General features: G+C 42.6%; 1 protein-coding gene across 12 annotated transcripts in view; it reads left to right on the top strand.

The window, feature by feature from the left end:
• Positions 1-23,546, top strand: part of hspg2 (heparan sulfate proteoglycan 2) — a 60,304-nt gene that overhangs the window by 3,626 nt on the left and 33,132 nt on the right. For 10 of the 12 annotated variants that reach the window (XM_029157270.3, XM_029157275.3, XM_029157273.3 and 7 more), the window contains exons 2-12: positions 13,472-13,601; positions 13,703-13,762; positions 18,369-18,425; positions 20,816-20,925; positions 21,074-21,132; positions 21,248-21,420; positions 21,542-21,577; positions 22,421-22,546; positions 22,651-22,854; positions 22,933-23,052; positions 23,170-23,301. In XM_029157270.3, the coding sequence (XP_029013103.1) occupies positions 13,472-13,601; positions 13,703-13,762; positions 18,369-18,425; positions 20,816-20,925; positions 21,074-21,132; positions 21,248-21,420; positions 21,542-21,577; positions 22,421-22,546; positions 22,651-22,854; positions 22,933-23,052; positions 23,170-23,301 (1,207 nt within the window). The remainder of the gene's footprint in view (positions 1-13,471; positions 13,602-13,702; positions 13,763-18,368; positions 18,426-20,815; positions 20,926-21,073; positions 21,133-21,247; positions 21,421-21,541; positions 21,578-22,420; positions 22,547-22,650; positions 22,855-22,932; positions 23,053-23,169; positions 23,302-23,546) is intronic. The other 2 variants (XM_029157272.3, XM_029157274.3) reach the window with 2 other exon arrangements.

Consider the following 23,546-nt stretch of genomic DNA (forward strand, 5'->3'; position numbering starts at 1 on the left):
TGTCTGTGCCCTATTGAATCGCTGCCAGTGGCATTTGATGGGAAGTCACTTGAACGTTTTACTTTCTAGTCGAGGGATGTGGCGCATTGTCTTTTTCAGTCCCTCCCAACTTCCACAGTGGCTCTAATGGGGGTGCTGCCCTTTTCACCAGAGGTATTTTGGCATGTTGTGAAGACAATAGATGTTTTCAGGACACTATAACTTTACTGATGGAATGCTATCATTCCCTTTTTTTTCTCCATTGTCTTTGGGAGCCAGGTTTGACCCTGATGGCCTCTTATCAGACGGAGGATTTCTCACACCCTGGGCCCAGACTAGTTGCATGCTTCCTCCACGTCCTTGCAGTACATGCCTCTACATGTGAAAGTCGAAGCCATTTCTCTAGCCACACGTTATTGTAACCTTAAGAAGATGCAACTGCACCTAAAAGCTGCTCTTAAACCCTCTTCCCATTTCTGCACCACATAAGAGTCTAATTAGCCAGTGAAAAGGCTACTTTTACTCTGATTACTGTGTGTAATCTACAGCAACAGGTACATTGCTGCACACACTTCACGTCTGTGGTTCTTACAGAGGGATGGGAGGAGAGCAGCGTCAGTCTGGTCTGTGTTATCTTGTCAGCTGCCGCCTCACAAGACACAACATCTTTTTCTTTGTTATAAGTACATGACCCCCCTTTGCGACGCAAGCACTTTGTGTTCTCAGGGGAATTCCTTTGCAGTTTTCTCCTCCTCCTCCTCCTTCCTCTTTCTGCACTCTCTGTGTTGATTAAATCTACTGTATGAAATCCCTGCCCGTTGTAAGCGAGTGCTGAACCGTTATTGTTGTTGTTTATTGTTAGACGCCACCTGACTGACAAATGCCTCAGTGGCGTTGTGTACCTGTGATGCGCTCTGTACTGTATGTCTGATTTGCTTTGCTGCAGTAGCTCGTGCTGGTCTAAAACGTCTGAGTCGCCATCCTGTAGAGGAAATGAAACATGGAATTATACACAGGACCCCGCTTTCCCTGCAGCAGTGTCCTGCCCCGTACATGCTGAAAGAAAACATTACAGTAATTGTTGTTTTTTCCGCATGATTGTGGTTTCTGTTAAGGGAACGTCCACATTTGGAAAATAAAAACATCATCTGGATATCTGTACATTATGATGTTTATTTATTACAGCATGAGCCTTGTGTGTCATGCAGTAACATATCTTCCACAGCAGTCACGGTGTGTTCGTCAGCTGGACACGCAGCGTAGCTGCAAAGCCGCACAGAAGTTTTCACAGGCTTTTATAACTTGGCAAGTAACAAGCTGGAACTAAGGATTAATGAATTCCCCTGGACCTAATTATGCCAACGCATAAGCCCTCCTTTTTGCTTCTCCCTCTCTCACAGCTAGTCACATTTGAATTTATCACAGTGTGCTTCAACTGAGCAAAGCCGCTTGGATGGAAATATTTTCCAGCCAGGTTTTCTGCTTTTGAAGATGCGTATTCTGTGCCATGAGCCAAAATGTGCTGTAATGGATAAAAACATTCCATTCACATTCACATGCTACATTTTTTTTTTGTAGAAGGTCGACTGATGAGCAAATCACAAAGACTTTGACTTGATCTCAAACTACAGAGATCCAGAAACCAATGGATTTGAACCGGAAATCCTATATCTATAGTCAAAACTTGGATCATAATATGACCTTCTAAAAATCATATTATAATCATAACCTGTTGTTAATTGACCATATTATGTATCCCTGCATCCTAGTTACCAAACATTTCTCACTAGATTTTAATCCACCAAGCAGTTAGAAATTACATTAAACCACCTATAAACTATAAGTATTTCACTGCCTTACAGTAATGTGGCATTGTTTCTATGGAACAGTTTAGCGTGGGTGAAGGCTGACAGGCATTGAGACAGGCCGGTGGTGTAGCCGGGATACACTAGGCTTCTGTGTGGGAACTCATGGGAATGAAAATCAAGCCATTGATAATAGTGGAATGTGGTCGCTGCTGGTGGTTGACTTTGTGACTAAGTTAGAATTCACAGTCCTCCATGCTGCTGCAAACCTCCACCACTCTGCCCTCTGATGTGTTTTACACACTTCCCTTGAAGCTGTTCCAGGTCATTGTCTGGGACCTGAGAATTCGCATTTAATCTTCACTCATATGGACTCTTGCCAAGTGAATACAAAGAGCCACCGTGCTGACTAATAGTAAATTAGTATCTATAAGCAATGATGTCCAATACCTGGCAGGCCTGAAGTCTGGGGCTGAGTTGTAACACAGCTGGTAAGGCACAGGGAATTTCTGTGGTTTTTGACGAAAGTGTCGGTGTATAATTTTCTCTCCACCCAAACCATCTGTTAATTCCACAGAATGAGGACTCCTCTAAATGCATCTGTAAAGCTCATTTATACAAATAGATAAGCTTAATGTTAATTATTTGATCAGACTTCAAGCATGTCATGTTTTGGACATGGCGCTGTTTAACCCAACCAGGCAATCGTGAGTCGGCCTATGCTAATTTAATATGCACAATATAGTTTAAGAGCAATGCCATAGCCTGATACGTGACAGATGACACGCAGGAAGAGCTGCTGTTAAGTACTTTAAATCACTGCACGACTGTTTAAAGTGTGCACGAAATGAATATTGGATATATTAAACTAAATTACAGCTCTTGTTTCTTAAATCTTTGATGTTTCTTCTTTCTAGTCATCAGATGGTGAAGACATTACATTCTGTTTGTTGTCATGAAAGCAGCGCCTTCAGCCATGTCAGACAATTATGACTATAAAAGGGGTAATTAAATGGTTCCTCCTCGGGTGATTTTAGGAGCACTGTAACTCTTTGAGCTGTGCCAGGAAGAGGCCATGTCTTCCCTCTGCAGCTCTACCTGCTGTGGCTCTATTCTGACCTCGTGGGCATGCAGGGATTGGGAGCAAAGTGTGGGTAACACAAACACTAACACTAGACTGCAGTCAGACATCAGTCTTTGTGTTTTTGGCATATCCAAAACTTGTATTTACCGATTTGTGTTTATGTTGTTGTAGTAGTAGGACGAGCCCTGAATGCTCTGTTCCAGTGGAGTGTAGTTACTGCTTCATTTTCAGACCAGGGCTTGTCTGGATATAAAGCCTACATAAAAATCTACACAGTTGCTAAGACTTGCAAAAAGTAACAAATCCTAAATCCTCCTTTTGCTTTTAAAGCTTATATTGTTAATATTGAGACTTTAATGTGTATTTCCACAGGTAGGCATAAAAATAGATGCTCCCCACTGACCCCCGTAGGCAGAAACCTAAGCTGAGGACTAAATAGTATATGGGTCAAAACCAGGGTCATTGATATGTATAGCGTAGTGTGATTTGTAATCGTAGTGTACTGTAAGAGCACTAATAAACACATTGTTACCTTGCATGTAGAAGCTTCTGCTCTTCTTTCATGAGACATCACAAACTGGCTTCTGCTTGCTTTTCCATTAGCACAGTAATGAGTCACTCATGGAGCAAACAGCAGTTTCTCTTCTGTATACCTGAGGGGTTCCCTCCTCTGATTAATCACCAGAGCTGCATGTATTTTCACATGAACACTCGGGGGGCCCATGCCCTATAATTACCTCCTGATAATAGTAGGAAATATAACCCTCACATCTGCTTCCAATGAATAGGCAGGTTAGCTCTACTGCTTTCTTGTATCATTGCATAAACCCCTGGCAAACAGATGTCTTTGTAGGTGTGAGCACACCTTCAAATTAGGGCCTGTAGTAGAATTATGAGGACAGGTGAAATTCATCTGTCAACTGTTGAGAGGGAAATACTTCCAGGCTGCGTTTGTTATGTTGATACAATGCCAAATCCATCCTCCTCCTCAGTTCCTGTATCATTTAGATGTAGACTGTCATTAAAGTGGCTGAAGTGACAGAGTGCATCCTTGTTCACGCTTGGCTCTAGTGTAGTGGCTGAGGTTCTAGGTAAATGAGTTACACGTGGTCTTGATCGTAACCATAACATGTTTAGGACTCCACATGTGTTAATCAGCAACATGTGACACAATAGGAAAAATGCTGTATAATATAGAGAGTGAATGTGACACGTGCCTCAATTGGTGTTTTTTTTACTTTGTGGAGTCAAGGCTCCTGTTATTGTGTAAATGTCTTAAATATCCTGAATTATGGGTAATGATGATGCCATATTTAATTACAAGCTGATATTAATTAAGCCTGTTTTTCTGTGCTAATGTGTTTTTAATTTTGAAATCTGGGATTAGCTGCTGCTCTGAGGTAATACACTAGCTGTGCTTGAAATGTAGATAATTGGCTTATTGCATTAATCAGTTTGTTCCAGAAGGTTTTTTACATTTTTCTTTCATTAGTTTTTGATTCAGGTCAATCCATGACCTTCTGTTCAGTCATTGTGAAACTAGTTAAAAAGAAAAAATCCCCTTAATGATGTCGACAGAAATGGTGGCGGCTCAGGTGAGTTAATATTCTGCAGACAAAGCAGGAAATACTGTACAGAATAGTATTGATTTTAAAACCCCATCCGTCCGCCGCCGTCAGACATTAAACAGGATATGTAGTGAAGAGATAAGAAAACTATTTAAAGCAATAACAAGGTGTGATATTCAGTCCTTAAGCTGTTAAATTTGATATGAGGTGTAAAATTAGAAACCCCAGCGACTTTAATTGTTTGATTCTGCTAGACTTCAGGTCTGTACGAGTGTAAATGATGCTGGGAAAGTCAGAAACACCTCAAGAGGCACTTGTTGACATTGGACAAATCATAGGACTACTGTTTATCTCTCATCCAACAGCCTTTTCCCCTGACTTGTATTCATAACCATATCTTCATCCTGCACTCTTTTGACAGAAATGCATTTTAAATTGCCTGGATTTTTTTTTAATACATGTTGTCCAAAGTCAGAGTCAGGAAAATTAAAACACCAGCTGCCAAAGCGTGTTAAAAGTTTCAGCCATATGAAACATTAGATTTTTAAACACCTGTCTATATAGTGTAGTTGCTTTGCCTAGAAAGAAAATCCAACTAGTGTTTTGGACCTGGAGCAGTGCAGTACAACATTCAAACTGCTGGGATTTCCCAGATCCTTGTCTTTGAGTTATCCACCAGAGTATAATCCCATTCTTTGCAGGTGTCATGCCCTCAGACAGAGGGAGTCAAAATTAGGGATTTACCAGAATGGAGAAAGTGGGCATTTTGCATTTATACACTGCACCTGATTCTCTTTCTCCATACCCAATTATTGGCTGCAGGGATGTTCTCTGCTTTCGGTTGTAGTGAAACCAGTAAAGCCCCGCTTTTTCGAAGGGGGGGTTAATATACGAGTTGATCTTTAGATTGTTGTGTGCGAATGACTTCCTTGACCAAGCTTAGAAGGCAGCGTGCAGGAAAGTCCCCATTTAGGCTGAAGCTTGTGGGTGGATCGTCTTCAAAACATTCATGTCTATTTTTGGTCATTACATTTCGAATGCTGTTAAGAAAAATGCTGCTAAGTTGCTTTTTATCTTGAAAGAAATGACTGGTAAGCCGGAAACCCATGTGCTGTGAAACATCTTGCAGACTCCCGTTCTGTTGCTGTAGGTGTAAGTTTTATGACCAGGAGCGTCCGAGTTTCATGTTTACTAGTTTTTCATGGGCTGTGAACATGTGCGCTGTGCAACAGTCGGTCATAACAGTCAGGTCTGCTACCACTCAGAGCGTTTTCTAAAACATGGCTTTCTTCAGTGTTTATTGGTTCCTGTCCAGCACTAGCCTCAGATGTGGAGTGGTGGGGAGAGGTATTACGGCTTCGGCAGCCGTAGCCACAGGCGCTCCACTTTATTGAAGCGTAACTGAATATGTACAGTTTAACATGGAGGGGACCCATGTGCAAAAGTATCCTTGAAAATCCTGGTTAAACGTATTTCAGTTAATACACAAAGCAATCTAATGCAACAGTTTTAAACACCGGTAGCTTGTGTTGTGACCACATAACTTAACCTTGCACTTTGGCAAAAAGTATTTTAGTGATAAAACATTCTGTAAAAGTAAATGTTTTTTTAAAATACCACTTGGCTGAAATGTCCTGGAGAAGTGCTTTCCCTGAAGCCTTCTGCCTATTCTAACCTGCACCTACTCTGAGTGCAGCGCCTGTGGTGTAGGGTGTAATAATTCCTGCAGCTACTCAGATCTGAGGTATTTTTATCTCCCCCTAGAATTCCACCACTGTTCTCTTCCGAGATCTTGTGTCTTAATGCATGGGAACACAGTCAGCAGTGGTCCATGACAGATTTTTTAACGCTTGCCTTCTACGTTTCCTGGGACGCATTAAATCTCTGTTGGATCAAGTTTACAGTGGAGCCTCTGAGGATAGTTAGTTGTTTTAGTGTTATAAAATGCAAATACAGTATGAAACCTTATTTCAAAATAAAAGCAGTGTTGAGACCAAAACAGAAGGAAGGTATGCTGTTATTTGCGAGATGAATGGCAAATGTATAAATAGTACTGTTTAGTGTGGAACAGATTTATTGTATCACTGTTACTGTAGGTGCTCTACTGTACTTTCCTTTTAGCAATGTCTTAAACATATGATACTAAAAAATAAATTGAGATAATATTAAACAACACTTGACTGTGGGGGTTGTGAAGAAAGTGGATATTTTCTTGTTGCCTGTGGATATTTCGTGCTGTTCTGAGGTCGGATCTGATTCCTCTCACCCCAGTGTCTTTTCTATTCCCACTTATGGCGTTCCAAAAACAGCAAAAAAAAAAAAAAGGAGCAAAAACAGCTGTCAGGTAATTTCCACTGGAGAAGATGGAGGAGGCGTTTGAAAACAGTAACCCTGAACACCATCCCTTCCTTACCTCTTTGATGACTTTGTCAACATCCAAATGCAGCTCTTTTTGCTCTTTGATGCAGAACACCTGCAGAGAAGCGTAGCCGTGTATTCTGTGATTGTCATTATGTTTACCGTAATGAAATGAACAGCTATGAATACCATTTATGACTTTAGCTAGCCACATCTGAAGAAAAGTTTTTTTGTTTTTTTTTAACAGAGTTAAGAATTCATTAATAAGTTGTGAGAAAAGAATTTAGGACGTTGATGCATAAATGGCATCCAAAAAGTTTAACCCGTTTACTTTTCGACAGGATTTTTGTAATGTAATCTCAAAATGCATCTTGGGTTACCAAACAAAGATTGTTTGTAACTCATGGTTTGAGTTGGTCAAGCTATTGGAACTGCTCTGCGTTCCAAAAGCTTCAGCATGATATCCTGCCAAATCCCGGTTAATTATGGGATTGCAATCTCAAATAGCATGACCTTGGGAACTGGTGGAAAGTGGCTTAACCAACATCAGTTCAATCATGTTCTCTGCAGACAAGATGCCAGGAGGACATAGTCAAAGGGCCTTGAATAGCTTCTGTTAAAGCTTCTGATAAATAGATATACTTTTAAAGTTTTATTCCCTGTGCATCGATTGCATGGTAGGATAACCGGTGAACTCTACATGGAAAAAACCCTGCATCAGCTCATTCTGACACCAGACTTAGGACCCGGGGGCTCGCAGGAGCAGCTCCATGTGATGTATGCGACTCACCTGTTCAATGTCCTAAAGTATCGAGGATTCCAGAGCGCGCGTGTGTGAGAGGGGCAGTCGGTCTACTTGGCCTCCTTTTCCAACCCAGCGTAACGAGCAACCAACTGAATGTGAGACACAGGAGGGGGGGTGAGTTGACAGACTGAGCTAGTTCTGGTCTGTGATTATGTGGGACAATGTGAACAAGGCCAAAGAAACAGGTGGCGTTAGATTTGTTGGTCCTGAGGCGAGAAATGAGCGAGGGGAAATGAGAGGGAATAAATCTAACACTGCTGCCGCTATCAACATAAAGAAACCAGAGCCATCAAACAGCTGCTGCTACTTCCGTTTTAAAGTCTAACTGCTTTAAATCAGCCCAGCAGAATCTGGCAGTGGATAAATCCTAACTGACTTTACTTCTAGCACCACTAGGAGGACAGAATATCCACTTACCCTGTGAATCATCCTGGTGGTACTGGATGCCCAGTCTGACATATGAAACTAAACATTTAATTTGGTATAGACATTAAAGGTCTCCACAGGACTAACTGTAATGACTTGGGTAGGTTTTCTTTAGTACTGTCACAAGGTTGTGGCTTCTTTTCTCATTTGTGCTCAAATCAAAAGTGTGAAAACTCTCATTTATTTAAATATTTTCTTGGTTTCAGTTGTTCATAATCAAAATATAACCAAACCAGTAACATGCTAATCAGCTCTGGATGTACTGCACTTTGACAGTGGTGAATGTTGCTTCTGTACTGTAGCTACTCATGGATGGATGTGACTAGCTCTTTTTCAAAAAGTCTGCAGTTGTTATGCATTAATTTGCTGCAGCTGCAGGAGAAGAAGTAGGTCTTTGTCCTGATATGTTGCTGGATTGCAGTGTCAGCTAGGTTGGGCCACTTCAGACTCCTGAACCTTTTTACAGTGTGGAGGAAGGGGGGAGTCGTAGGTAAGACAGCATGGCTTTCAGTGTGTTCTGTAATAGATAAACAGGGCTGCTCTTCTCTTCCAGTCTGCCTCCAGTCCCAGCACCTCACCTCTCAGCTGTCGTCTGGGGGAACTGGAGCTGTTGCCTCTGCCTCTCCTGGAAGCACACGTTATTTATAAATGCTGCAAGTTATTCTCCTATTTGTTTAATAGGTGCTTCAGATTAGGTGAAACAGACTCTCTATGCTATTTTTTTGCATTTCCAGCTTTTGATGTCTGCCTTTTTTATTCCTTAGAACATATAAATGTGAGCTCTGTCAGTTTTAAGTGCTAAATCTCTACTGTAACAAACTGGCTTGTTCCAAAAACCACAGAGCCCGGTGACAAAATACGGTCATTCCTGTCGTGAGTCTGCTAACAAGGTGTGTTTCCAGTGCTTGTGATCACGTGTGCAGCCACCTGTGTGTGCATTCCTTATCTTCGTGTGTAAATAAAGAGGGTGGTTTAAGGGCCTTTGTTCAGGTTCCAGTCTTGGGTGAGCACCGACTGGTTCTTGGTGGTCTGTGTGTCCTGCTGGCGTGGTAATTGAAAAGACGGGCTCCTGTGTGTGTCAACTGGTCCTTCGCACTCCAGGACGTCAGAATGTTTTCACAGTATTGCGCCACCCACTTTGAAACTGTAATCGAGCACTGAACATTTGGCAATATCTAACTCTGAAAACCTAAAATCATACAACAAATGTAAGTCAGTGCTCCTCACTGCTGTGTGTGTGCTGTATGGCTGAAAATGACCACTCGAGGTAGTGTTTCACTTAGTGTTAGATGGGGTGTCTTGTTTCCCAGCCCCCTTATGATCTCTGGCCTCTGTCCGGCCATGTTGTCGCCAGGCTGTGACCTTTAGCCCCAATGATACTATTGTGAAATAATGTGCAATTGCAAATTGTTTTCCATTTTTACCCAAGTATATTGAAAATTATTTATTTGTGAAATTTATTGTGCTATGGAAAATGTTCAGCTTTTGATGTAACAGATCAAAGTAAAGTCCAAGGTTTGTCTGCGAATGTTATTTTAGTTAGATGTGGTATTAAGGTTTTTCAAGTTAGTACAAGTGCATACATGGGAGGAATCACAAGTCACCCTCATGCTTCTTTGATCCAAACTGAGCAAAGCTGGAAACCACAAATTGCTCTGTAGTCACCTTCTCGCGTCATGTCTGGCTGCACCACGAACCTTATGCAGACCGGCTGCTTATTTTGACCTGCCTCCCTAAACAGCATGTTGGTATAAGATTGTGTGGCAGATGCTGAGTAGCTCCAGGCAGTGTTTGCTCAAGCCTGCTTTGTACTGTACATCACACGGTGTAAAGGAGTGATGCAGAGTGATGAGGTCCTGCTGGTCTTTCAGCTTTGAGTCTTATGCATCTAAGATTAATCAGTCCACAAATCTTTCATTGGAATGTCTACACATGTAACATTAAGCATCTGTACATTGCAGTTAGCTGCATTGGGACCAAGCTTATTGTAAAATGCATGGCATGTGTGGGAAAGGGAATGAATGAGCTGGGGGGAGCTCCAAGCATGCGACTTATCCTCTTCCTTTTCTCCATTCCACAAAATCCTGCTTTCTGTTGTGCCCACAGTATTAGTCAACGGACACTTCATGGAACACAATGTCAAATACGGCTTTTGTCTGTTGACTTAAGGGTCCCCCTCCACTTCCTTCTCAACCAATCACGGAGCATTAAATCTTGTAGCAATGTCAAAGATCTGCAAAGAGCAGGAGGGCCTCACTCATCGGGCCCTTCAATGCAGCTGGGCCCAGGCAGAGGTTTAGTGTTAGAAGTGGCAGTTTATCAGTTCACCCACCACTCCAAGCAAGGGTCGAACACATCCAAAAGCTTGTCTGTGTCACACAAAACATACACAAACCGGCACTGTTTCCACAAAAACACAAAAGAGAGAAGTCTGGAGATGTCGGCCTTTCCCGCATCCCTGACAAGGATAAGCCTTTCAGACGATGATGGATGCCTGCCTCCGTTGATACATTCTGTGCGAGTGGAAAGAGGACTTTTTCTTTTTTTCTTGACTAATCCAATCTCCCCCTGCGCTTTCAGCACTCTTTCACAACACAAAGGCAGAGCACAAATCCACCAACTAGTACAATGTTGCAATGTGAGCTTTTTTTATTATTTTATTTTTTCCAAAAACGAGCCATGACACTGTTATAATATAAAATATTTTGCCCATATTATCCTAATGTAGCACACAATGTAAGCACACCTCTGATGCTGTTGCACCTACTTCACAGATAGCTGCAAGTCAAATAAAGGGCATTATGCAGGTCAGACCTCTGGTGCCTGCTGGTGCTTGGTGGGCTTCTCCTTGTCCATCTCGTCAGCTGTACCTTACGAGGAGAAAAAGTGCAGTTCATGGGCTAGTGTTAGTTTGCATTCCATTTGTGGTTAATATTGGCTGTTTCTTCACATGGAAGGTCAAAGAGGTTGGGGAAAATCTGCTATAAGCTAAGAGGAATGAGCATTAAGGCATGGTGTCTTGCATCTTTTTGTGATCAGGTGAGGTTGTGGGAGCTCAGGGGATGAAATGTTAAAATGTCAAACTTTTGTGTTCGTGGGAGGACATCACTCCTCGTGGTCTAGTATGAGCCCAGTGCAGTCGCCCTTTTTCTCAAACACAGGCATGCAGGAGATTTCTCACAGATTGTCCTGCAGCTGCATCAGTGGGGTTATTAGCAGAGTGGGAGCATCAAGTTCCCTGAAGAATTCTTCTCACGCTGTCTCTCTGACAGGCTTTGGCTTTCGCAGGGATGTAACCATGATGGGATGCCAGAGTGTGGGTGTGTGAGAATGTGTCTGTTTTTGCATGTATGCATGCGAGTGTAGGTGTGTGCCATAAATCATGTGTATGTTAATTCAAAGGACCATTCTTCTGGTCTTGGGTCTTAGTTTGGTAATGTAGATGAAAGGAGGTTCCCATCTGCAAGTTTGTGCAACTGTCCTTATGGTTCCCTTTATAGGATCCTGGCTCGGTTATTTTAGGCTGACTAGTCTTCTCCCAGTAGGTTCTGCCCCTATCCTCTTATTCATTTAGTAACAGACTGCAATGCAGTGTTTTCCCAGGGTCACACCAAACAACAGCTGGACAAACTCAAAGCCTGTGCTCAAGTTTCTGCATAGTGTCACCTGTCAGTGATTATCAATGGATCCTCTGGTTCCCCACTATCATTTCTTGTAAGCAGAGTCATTCATAGGGTGGCAGTGAATCCCTTTGAGCTGAAAGGTTTGTGTTCATTTGTGTGTTTGATATTTTGGCCTTCAACAAAATACCTTTCTCTTGTTAACACAGAATGTTAACGGCCTACTGGAGCAAGGAGAGCAACCAAGGCCAGTGTCCTCTGGGTAGGGTGGGGTCCAAAGCATGACACACTTGGTGGAGACCTTTATCTCCAAGTCGAGATAACTTGTCTCAACTCCTGCACTGAGAGTAAAGGTCACCGTGGAGCTAAATTGTAGTAGCAGGTTTAGTCAAACATGGTTTTCCAACTCCCTATAAGTTGAAGCTAAGATATTCTCAGGGAAATGGACCTTAACATCAAGATGAGGTGCAAATACAGTACGGTCTGTGGCCTACTGTGCATTTGTGACAGGCTATGCCCAGATGGTATTCAGTGTATGTGTATACACAGATGGTACCACATCCCAAAGGACTGAGAAGCAGGAGATAATGATTACACCAATGGTTGGCTGGTTGGCACCACTGAAAAGAACCTGGTGAGTCAGCGGTTTCTCCTTTTGAAAGTGCTTCCAAAGTGTTGTTGTAAGGGCGTTCAGTCAGGGAAGAGAGGATTTGGGGGGATAGATCGAGTTATTTATTAGCTGGAGCCATTTAAATGGGAAATCTAGGATGATGAGTCGGGTGGAAATAGGAACTGGCAGGCCATGCCAACTGGAAATGCCGCGGATGGCTTCCTGCCAGCGTTGTAGCTAAACTTATAGCGGGAGCCTAAGCAGTCTGCATGCTAAGATGGTGAGACCACACTGTGCTCCACTTCAATTGGCATGGTGTGCTTTATCAAGATGATCAGATATGCGGGCAGCCGGCTAAGCTTTTTGTTAGCGAGAGGGTTTATGGGTCTGTCAGGTATACTACAGGAAGATATTCATTAGATGTGGAGTGGTTTTCTCAGGGAGAGGCCTCTAAACTGATATGATCCTGTTGAGATAGTTGTCCATTTGTATTCATGACATTGGTGTCTGGTGGTTAAAAATAATCCAGAAAGACCGTAAACAATAAATTATAAATGGATAGGATGGCTTTTACGGTATTGATAGTTTGAGGATGTAGTTGAAGTTTAGCGTCTGTGTTGTATTGTGTGTCGTCATTTTGTTCCACAGTAAATGTGCTACAAGGTGAAATGTGCAAGGAAAAAAAGTTGCTTAGGCACTACATTTCAGTTTCACTCTTGTCCTTTAGTTGCACCCCTTCATATAACAAACTAACAGACAAGGTGGTCATGGTCTGGGTATGACACAGCCTGTTCTCACAGGACCTGTGTTTATTTGAGGTGTGCTTCATGCTGCTGAACGTGACCTAAAGTTTCCGTGATAGTCTTCTTCCTAATTCCAGAGCGAGGAGCTGGTTGTAAAGGACTAGTCATGGTATGCTGGAATGTTCTCTTGTACCCAGGGGCACAGAGTTTAAGTCGCCTTTTGTCGTTCATGCTCTGTTGAAAGTTTCGGCCTTGAGGCACTGCCGTCCCTGCTGTCATGAACTTTTATATGCATGCAAATCTTAAGTAGGACTCTGACAGATAATAAATTGTATAAGTAAACATACAACAATGCCCGATTTCCTGTCTCAGGGTTTGTTTTCACTCCTCCCTTCCAGGGTCCATGTATAGCACCAGCACTTAACTCTCTTTATCAATGCCTAAATCTAAATAAATATCTTTGTTTGCTGCAGGTGACTCAGGCATCCAAGGTGTGGGGAGAGGTTCCTCTGCCAGAAGACCTGGAAGTAGGGAAGGCTGTACGAGCGTCTCGAAGTTTACTGGATGATGATGAGGACTTTGCTGCTGATGAAGCTTCAGGAGGTGAGGTTCTTTTGTTAGTGTTTCCCATCTCTGAGTGGGTAATGCATATGTTGGACAGACTCACTGACTATATGCCATTATCTGTGTTTCTATGTGCAAAGACTTGCCCCATGGAGGGGAGGATGGAAGTGCAACGTGGCCCTCAGGCTCCGACACCACAAGTAAGAGACTAGTACATGTAATGAATCTAATAACTTAGAATTTATTTGTGTGTGTGTGTATGTGTATGTGTGTGTGCGCCTCTCTCTGAGCCTGAATGATGATGCCGTTGCATCCTGCTACACCTTCTCAGAGTCTGGTCATAACACTGGCTTTCAGATTTGTCTTGGAGACAAACATCTCCTCTCTTCTTTCATCCCTTTGCCCAGCAGCGGAGGTGACAGCATGATAAGTTGCGTGAAACCACAAACAATAAAAGCTGTAGCAGAGCTCCTCTGTTTTGCATTCCACTCACTACTGCACCCTTCCCCAACTCTTCTTATTTTTATGGTGACTTGAAAAATATTTATATTCAGGGAGTTCAATAAATCATGTCATAAGTTTTAAACTTTGCACTAAAACTCTTGGCTAAAAGTTTTTGAGATTATTATTATTATTATTATTATTATTTTTTTTTTTTTTTTTAATTTAGTTTTATTTATCAGCTAATTAAAATTTTCACCAAAAGATGTCTGAATTCTGTTGTCCTGCACCTGGTGCCTGCAGTGAGTATGGCCCAGGACCTTTCTACCATCATTTAACCAACTGTCGGTACAGATCAATATGGCAAAGCGTCAAAGTTGTTCTTAGTTGCATAGACCTGCCTCATAGCTGTACAGTATGTTGCTGCTGTGGTTATGTGTTTTTTTTTTTGCACACAATTAAAATCAGTTTAGTGTGCCATATAGACTCTACAGCGTTCATTTGTTTTTGTACAGCATTTTAGTGCCACAAATGTTTGGTCAATAAAACCGCCCCTTTTAAATCTGTCTGTGGCCCGAGACGCTTGCTCCTGACAGGTTAGTGGAACTGATTATGTCATGTCACAGTAATTGTTTTGGTCCCTGTGCTGCAAGCTGACATCAGATCTGAACCACAAAGAATCATGTGCCTGTCCCACAAAAATAGCAGTGCTGTGAGGCCTTTCTGAATTTGGGGGTGGGTTAAAGGAGCAGGACGGGCTTTTAACACAGACGATGTTAACGTGTCTTTGCTGACAGCATTCAGTTGTGATGCATCACATTATTATTATCTTAATTTAGCCTTTATCGAGAAAATCTGTTTTGTTAATTTATAACAATACATTATCCTAAAACATTTTGGTTTATTGCTTGATGTTCCATAAACATTCTGCCTTTCGTACCCACACAAAGGTCAGTGTTGCTTTAATGTGGCAGTTAAACAGGAGGCTCATATTATTTATTACCATTTTAAATGTATGATCTGATTTTAAAGATGGCTAAACATTTGCATGCTACCCTCTGTGGCACTCGGAGGTGGCAGGGTAGTTCCATATTTAGATAGGAGCATGGCTGGGAAGGAAATTCGGTTTCCTGTGCTGAATGCTGAATACATTTGCTGAGTATCTCTATCCCATCGGCTGTCCAGACCATTCAGCCGAGCCTCTGCCTTCCTTCCCCCTCCAGAAGACGTAGGTGTTAGTTTCCTCCATTAAACCGTGCATCCTGTTTTGTCACTATTCGCTGAAAGTTAGGAAAGGAATTCCCACTTCTTAACCCCATAAACTTATGTTAAAAAATCATCTGGAGTCTAAACTGTTGATGTTTTGTAATACTATTTTGAACCTCCTTTGTTCTTGTGCTCATTGTCTTTTCTAATCAAAGTCTGGAATCTTCTCTGGAGATACGTCCCATGTCCTCCTAACCTCGTGTCTTGACCTCTACGTTAACGGCCCCAAAGAGATTCCTGGCAGCTAAAATCCTGCTTATCTCATCTCAGCTTTTTCCTTTACCACAAGCTCCATTACAGACCTTCTCCTTCACAGAGAATATTGGTCACTTTGTTTAGATACAAAAGACAAAGTTTAATGTTATGGGGTTATATCTGCATATTTATATTAAGTGATAAATTACAAGAAACTGAAGCTCATAATTGAGTGGTGCCCAGAACGGTGGCCAGGATGCAGTCGGGCTGCGAGTCGAGTTTGCACACACACCAGAGGGAAGTGGCAGGCCTCTTTGCCTACCCACTCAGTTTTATCCAAATTTAGAAAGAGTCCTGATGTCTTCAATGTCACCCCAGCCTGGGAGGACTCAAATAAATGGTGTTTATACTCTACGCCACGCTTCGTCTCAAAGGTCTACAGAAAGTTCCTTGAACTTCACAGCTTGGATTTTTGTTTTACGATGTGAAGGGTTTCTGTTTAGTACTTAGGGTGCGAACTGTTCTGACCTACATTCAGCTTGTTCTGTTTGTTACAGGTGTGTTTCTGTCAGTATAGTCTGAAGAGAATAATGACTATACTTCTCAGAACCTGATTAAGTGACCTTTCGTTGCAGTGCCCATCTATATTTTGTTCTGTGCTGTGGTTTTCTGTTAATGTGACATTAAACATGTACCCTTTTCAGGAGATGGATTAGCAGGGAGATACGTTTTGTGTTTAGTCTTCATAGAGCTTTGCTTATACTCGCCAGCAAGGCTGCCCTCTAAACATGAGGGCAAACAAGAGGCTGACTCACAGTCAACTTACTGCTGTAGCCTCAGCTGGACTTACCTTTAATCGTATCAGTGGCTACTGGGTTCTGGCTGACAAATCACAATTCATGCTCCGATTCCTCTGTTGTCTCAGGAGGAGAACAGATGTTGCAGAGTAGGTGAACAATTCATCAGGGTAATGTTCCCTGTTTGTCATTTTGGCCCGGGCGGCGGCCAGACTATGTTGGGCCACCCACTCGGCCTTCCAGCTTTACCCACACGCAGTTGGCATCGTGCGTTTTCTCAGTGGCACTGTGTGTGTGTGTGTGTGTTTGTGTTCGACGCCGGTTGTCATGTACAGGGAGCCTCTTGGGTCGTCCTACGGAGGGACGAGTGGCGGCAGCTGCAGTTATTTTGATGAGGTCTTTGTGGTTGCACTGCTGAGGGCCCTCGAGGTGGCCTTCCACTGCCACATAGTGAAGGTTGGCTTTAACATCTGTCTGAACTGTGTTTGAGAGTTTATTTCAATAATTATTGAATCATCATCTTCTGCTCTCATACAATGACTGCTTTGTTATAGTCGCTGATCATGTGTGTGCTCTGAACATAATAGCGTGGTGAGTAATGGCTCCTCCGCCCATTCTATTTCTGACTTACTGTAGATCACAACATATCAGCCGACTTTGAAGTAGCGGATGCTTCATTAGCTTTAATTAGTCTGGGTCACTGTTCTTGTGGGGAACCTTAAATGGTTGGGGTTGGGCACGTTTTCTGTGAACCATTTCCTTTCTTCCGCTGTGAATCTTACTAGACTCAAAATGTTGTTTACTAGTTTGCAGTTTTTCAGCACACACTATTTCTTTAACAACAACCAACTTTCAAAATACATTAGTGCCAAATTGCTTCATATAGCTGATGAGAGAGCATCTGCAAAGGGTAGGCTGTGACAAATCTCTGGTTTTCATCCTAACCCTTACCCTTTGCAGATGCGCTCTCATCAGCTATATGAATTAGAAAACCAGCAAACCTGCGATCTATATCACACCACCTACTCAACAAATGACATGAAGATCAGGTAACACTTGGCCAGGTCAACACAAAACCCCAACCCAAGTAACACCAGTTTTTACTGTACCAAAAACCCAGAAATCTGTCTTTGCACTTAGACCCCACTCATACAACCCACACACACACACATTTTTCACTGGAACAGAGGCCTCCTCAGTTGACATTTTAGAATGTCCCAAGAGAACATGGTCATTGTTGGCAGTGCAACTGCAGAGAATCTTACATTTTGGTTAGAAATGTCATAATGGTGCATGGTTCTTTCCATTTAGGAGGAAAAACAGGAAACGGCTCCTCCCTGAATCGCTGCAAAGCCCCAGGGTGGATGTGTGTGTCCTGGTGAAGAGCTGTGTATGGAAGTGTGTGTGCGGTTTGAAGGATATCCTCTTTGTTCTCGTTGACTGAAGAGGAGTAATTTCTAAGGAGATACCCTTTAACCTTTTCTCCTTGATACTGTCATGCGAACAGACTTCCTGCCAGACAGAAACTGGTTGTACTCCCTTTGCCTCCTCTCCCCCCCACCACCAACATACCCCTGGTTTAACACTGCAGGGGTCTGCATTAAGCCGTCTCAGTCGACAGGAACCACAGTCTCCACAAACCCATTGTCCCATTAAGCGTGGCTGTCCACAGCATCCCACATAATGATTAGTGGGATGGTTGATATCATAAAATGAAAGCTGATATTTGTGACTCGTGAAATTATGATCACAACTTTATTTTCTTGTTGCTATATTATTACATTAGCTAATGTTCATTTCAGCAACATACTGTACAGCTATAATGTCTGCTACTCTTTCTGATTTCCTGTTTTCTTGCCAGTTTCTGATCACCACTTTCTATTTTCTCTGCTCGCTTTTACCCTTTTCCTTTTTAACTCTTAACTTCGGATATTTAAACCTCTCTGCACCTGTCTAACTAACTGGATCCTTCTCCCTGCTCCTTTTGTCGCTTTTCTCCTTCTGGCCCTTGACCCTTGACTCACGTTTATGCTCCACTAACCTCTGCAATATGTCTCTACCCTCTGTCTGTTGCTTTTTGGTCCTTGCCCTGCGTTGCTTTCCACAGTACACTGGCAGGATTCACATATGGGGAGCATAAAGAGCCCAGTCGAACCAATTTCCAGTAAGTCGAGACCTTCTTTCTTCTTCTTTTTTTTTAATTCTATTCTTTCTCTCATACCTTGAGTCTACTGTCACTTGTTTATTTCTCTTGTACTCTGACTTACATTCTACGGCTCACCTACAGTCTGTGTTCAGTGACGCTTGCAGGTGTCTCCCAGTGTGTTTTGATTCCAATGGAAAATCAGTGTTGTTCCATCCAGTAACAGAGTTCATCTTACTCAGCTGACATCACTGGCATCTCCTGCTAAAACACTGTAGAGATTATGGAGTCATGTAACTATTTAATTTTGTTGATGGCCAACACCTGCAAAACTTGTTTTACTACTTAATTTAAGTGCTTTTAGTAATAGTTGCCTCCTGCAAATGACTCATCCCAATACAAACCAGCTGTTTTACAGAATCACCCCAGCAGGAGTGTAAACTCTGCTTTATTATACACTTTAGTGTTTTTTTATGCTTATGTTGGGTGCGGGGGGGTTCAACAGGGATAGCTTAAAATGAAAATTAGTTATTCTCAAGAGTTCACTAGAGTGCAGTGAGTAATCCTTGAGACAGAGTAGTTTGGCTTGACACCAGCACAAGTTTGAAGTAGCAGGTTCTGCCTACACCAGTTAAGTTAGAGAAAAAGACAGCTGGCATATGTTATGCGTGAGCAAAACAAAGAGATGGAGATAAGTAAGAGGGAAATACCAGCAGATGGGAAAGACTAGGTTTTTGATGAGGTCATTAATGAAGTGTGGTTTGGCACTTGTTCTTCCAGAGCCTGACTTTCTCTGGTTCTCTCTCTTAGTGGTTGGGATGATGCCGTGGGTGCTACTTTGGGGGTTGAAGGTCAAACCCGAAGTAGTTGGGCTTTAAAGGCCAGGCTGGTCGCTCTGCTCAATCAAGTCTTTGTCTGGTGTGTGGACTACTACGGGCTCAGAGGGGGCCCACTGCACAAAGCCGCCACAGTTCTGGTGAACAGCTTTAATGACAAAATAAGTTTGCGAATAAAGAGTGTGGAATGCTTTCTTTCCACACTCCTGCTCGTCATGTTTGCCCGTGAACCCTTGATGGCTGCGGAGCTTGATGAGGGGCTTTCTCTCCCACACTGGAACCAGTCAGCAATGTACAGTATAGCAGAATGGACATGGGAGGGAAAGAGCAGCTCGTTAGCAGCGGGGCACAACCCGGATCGCCAATCAAAGGCTCTCGGGCGGCAGCAGTCCCACACTTGCCAGTTCTTGATGTCAAAGCGGGGCAGTAAGCAGTCTGCCGTTGAACCGCCGACGAGGACCCACTGAAGTGATTAGATTATGTCCGGGTCAGCTGAGTTGCTTTGATGAGTAACTTTGAAGTTCCCTGTCTTTTGGTTTAGCAACAATTACTCCTATAAAATCACAGTAACAGCCTGTGAAGCAAGCACTTAGGCAGCCTGCCAGGCTAGCACTGCTAATGCTGGAAGTTCTGTTAAAGCACGTTCACATCTTTCGGTGTCTTCACAGGCAGCAGTAACTTCAGTTTGTTATAACTGAGTCTTTCTCTGTAAAGAAATAAAAACTTTTGTTGCGTCAATGCTATGCGTAGGAGAAGGGGGATTTGCGCCACTGTGTCGAGTTTTGGCAAACGTCTGCAAACATCTTATATTTTGCAAGTATTTGGGAAGTTTTGTTGTTGTTTGGCAGATGCAAGCAGCATCACACTGCAAGGAACAGTGCAAATATTGACTTCCTCTCTAAGCCCATAGTGCCAGGCTAAAATATCTGGCTGGCAGGCCTCTCCTAGAAACGTGTTGGCAGGAGAGAGTGACAACAGGGCAGCCTCAAGGCCGGAGCTATTTTAAGTTTAATTATACATCTGACATTTTTAAGGCACTGCTCATAAAGCTGTTTGAGATGTTTCATAACGATGGGTCCATAGAGCATGGCACAGCTCTGGGTCAAAGTTGTCTCTAAACTCGCAAACTGTAAATGAATTGATTCAATTTAATCTTTTTTTGGGCACAGCTAAATGGAAGACTGAGAAAGAAGAGTCACAGTGCTTCAAAGCCAACACAGCTTTGGCCATGGCTGATCCTTTGTTTGTTTATGTGTCTACATATCCAAGGATTTTTTTATACTGTATATGCATTCTATACTTTTCAGTGTTGTGTCCATCAGTGCCTCTCTGATATGTTTAATGCAGTGTTGCAGTTGTTGAACAGATGTCACAACTTTGATTAGACATTTTTAAAAACTGGAAACTGAAAACTGAAGAATTACTTCTTTTATAAGTCGCAAAAAGGGTCCCGCGTCAAGTCCCACGCCTAGTTTTCATGGTAATATATGAACTCTATAACAGCCAGTCATAGCAACCTCAGCATTAATGTACACATGTTGTAGTGTGTTTTAACTGCTGCCTCTCTGTTTCTAGTTTATTACAGAGCCCTAGTGAACTTCACCGACTCCCTGGTCTATGGCCCTGAGCTTGAGGACATCAACTCTGAAGAATTTATTGAGATCTCTGAAGCAGTAGTGGACACAGTATGTGCTTTGCCTTGTAGCTTAAACTCTGAATAGTCCTCATGGACAATAAGGCTACCTTTTATAAGGATCAGACATGTAATTTATGATTTGGCCGATTTAAGAATGTGTGACTGAGATGTAATCATTTCTGCTTTTGTCTCCATAGCTGGAGTCAGAGTACAACAGGATTCCAGGCGTCCAGACAGTTAACGTGGTTCTCATCAAGTAAGTCTTTTAAGTCACACTTTGTGACATTTAAAGCAACCAAACAAGCCTACGCCTAAACAGGTCTCTTTCTACAGTTCATATTCCCATTATGCATTTCGTCCTTAATTTCCAGGAGGATCATAAGAGACGATGGCGTGGACATATTTGTTGAGTTGGACGTGGGTTCTGATAACAACGGCAACGATGAGCAGATCCGCAGTGTGCTGTACAACGTAGTGTTGGAAGGAGCCATCGCCTCCTATAACACGTCAATCCAGGGTTTTCAGTTCAGGCGGCTTGGGGAAGGTAAGACCTCAAGAAGAACATCTATTTACACAGATGTGAAGTGATTTACTCTGCACAAGAGTTTGCTCTCCGGTAAGTAGCGTATTGGTCAGGGTCCTTAACATTTCCTTCTGGTTTCTAGAATCTCAGCCTCGAGAGGAAACTTTATCGATAGCAGGTTTGTACTGTGCCATGCCTGCTGCATGGTAACTGAGCTGACTGTGCTGCAGAAACAGTAGGAGGGCTGTAATGCCTTCAGAGAGAACAATCACACACTTCTTTCCTTATTGTGCTGAAATAACCATGGATTGTGTAAACACTTGTGGTTTGAGAATAGCTTTGCATGGACCACAGATGTAAATAAGCTTGTGAATGTGGCAATCCTCGTAGTTTGTTAGAACTTTTGTCAAGAACCAGATTGTCTGTGCATGGCATAAGTTTGATCACGAATGCTGCTTTAAACCAGATTTTCGGTACAGTTTCCACCAAGTCCACACTCAGACATGGCAGCAGGCTTATAGGCATATAGTTTATCTGCACTGTAATAGCATCTACCCTCTACCTGCTACTCCTGTATAGACTGTGTCTTTAAGTTTAGTTTGTTCACTCAAATGTAGTCTGTGTTTAGTACAGTTTATATAGTCTTTTTTACTCTTTAGGAGTGTCTAGTCTGTAAAGTTATATTTTGTCTTTTTTTTTATCTAGTCTATGCAGTCTCGTAAAACTAGATTTCTTTCAAAGTCTGTTTTGTCTTTTCCTATCTGCTCTAGTGTGCTTTGTCAATTGCGCTTTGCACATCTGCCTAGTCTGCGTCTAATCTGTCCAGTCTGTTTTGTGTCTCTATTCTTTTTCTTTTAGCCCAGTCTGTTTTACATCCAACAACATACTGTAGTACAAAACAAACAGTTGCTGTGCAGCTCAAGGATCTGTAAAAATGTAGTGAACCGGTTGTACTGTAGCCTTGATTTGCACGTCTTGGATCCCTTAAACATCCATCTCTTCTACTCTGCACCTCTTTTAGTGCAAACCAACATGAGACCCTGTGTGTTTGATGAGTACCGCTGTGGTGATGGGACATGTATCTTGAAGGAGTACGTGTGTGACAATAGGCCAGACTGCAGAGACATGAGCGATGAGCTCAATTGTGGTGAGTTGCTTCAGTGTAGCCCTATGACCATCAGATATAGCATTGAAATGTAGTCTTAGTAATGGTTGCAATGTTGCTTTAGTTTAATCAGTGATTTGTTTTAGGTGAAATTCCCCTTCCTCCAGTTTTTACCACTTTCCCCACCACAACCACCACAACTTCTACAAGAAAGCCCCCACGCCCTCCTAGTGTACCAGGACCCTGCAAAGCTGATCAGGCCACATGCCAGAGTGGCGGGTGCATCCTTAGAGACTACGTGTGTGATGGAGAGACAGACTGCTCAGATGGAAGTGATGAATTTAGATGTGGTAAGTGCTGTTTCCTTCTGTGTGTGACCCTTTATAGATAGCAATATAAATACTCAAAGGTACTCTACCTTCCCACAGGTACTCCATCCCCTTGTGAACCTAATGAGTTCAAGTGTAAAAATGGTCGCTGTGCACTCAAGCTTTGGCGTTGCGATGGAGACAACGACTGCGAGGACAACTCAGATGAAACAGACTGCCGTAAGTTCAAAGATGATCGAAACCTCTCATTAAATTCAAACTGAGAGACGTTTACTAAAAACACGAAGCAAGATGATTAACGAGTTGGTGAACATCTCTATTTTGTTCTGACTCCAGCCACCAAGCGTCCTGGTGATAGGTGCGCTCCTGAACAGTTTGAATGCCTGAGCGATCGCAGATGCATCCCGGCTAGTTACCAGTGTGATGAAGAGGCAGACTGTCCCGATCGCTCCGATGAGTATGGTTGCAGTAAGTATATAGTTTTTTTTTTGCGATATTGTACAGTATATGATACCTGGGTTAAATCTAAAACTCTATTCAACAACGTGAAGTTCACCCGAGGTAGTGTCGCAGGAAGCTACTCGACCGCCTTCACACTGTGCATTACACACTGATCTACGTGTGTGGGTTTCCTGTAAACTTCAATGCTGAGCCTTCTGTCTTCATCAGTGTTTACACTTTAACTCTCACCACCGTCTCAAACACAAACTGGG

Source organism: Betta splendens, chromosome 7, assembly GCF_900634795.4.
Source record: "Betta splendens chromosome 7, fBetSpl5.4, whole genome shotgun sequence".
NCBI lineage: Eukaryota > Metazoa > Chordata > Actinopteri > Anabantiformes > Osphronemidae > Betta > Betta splendens.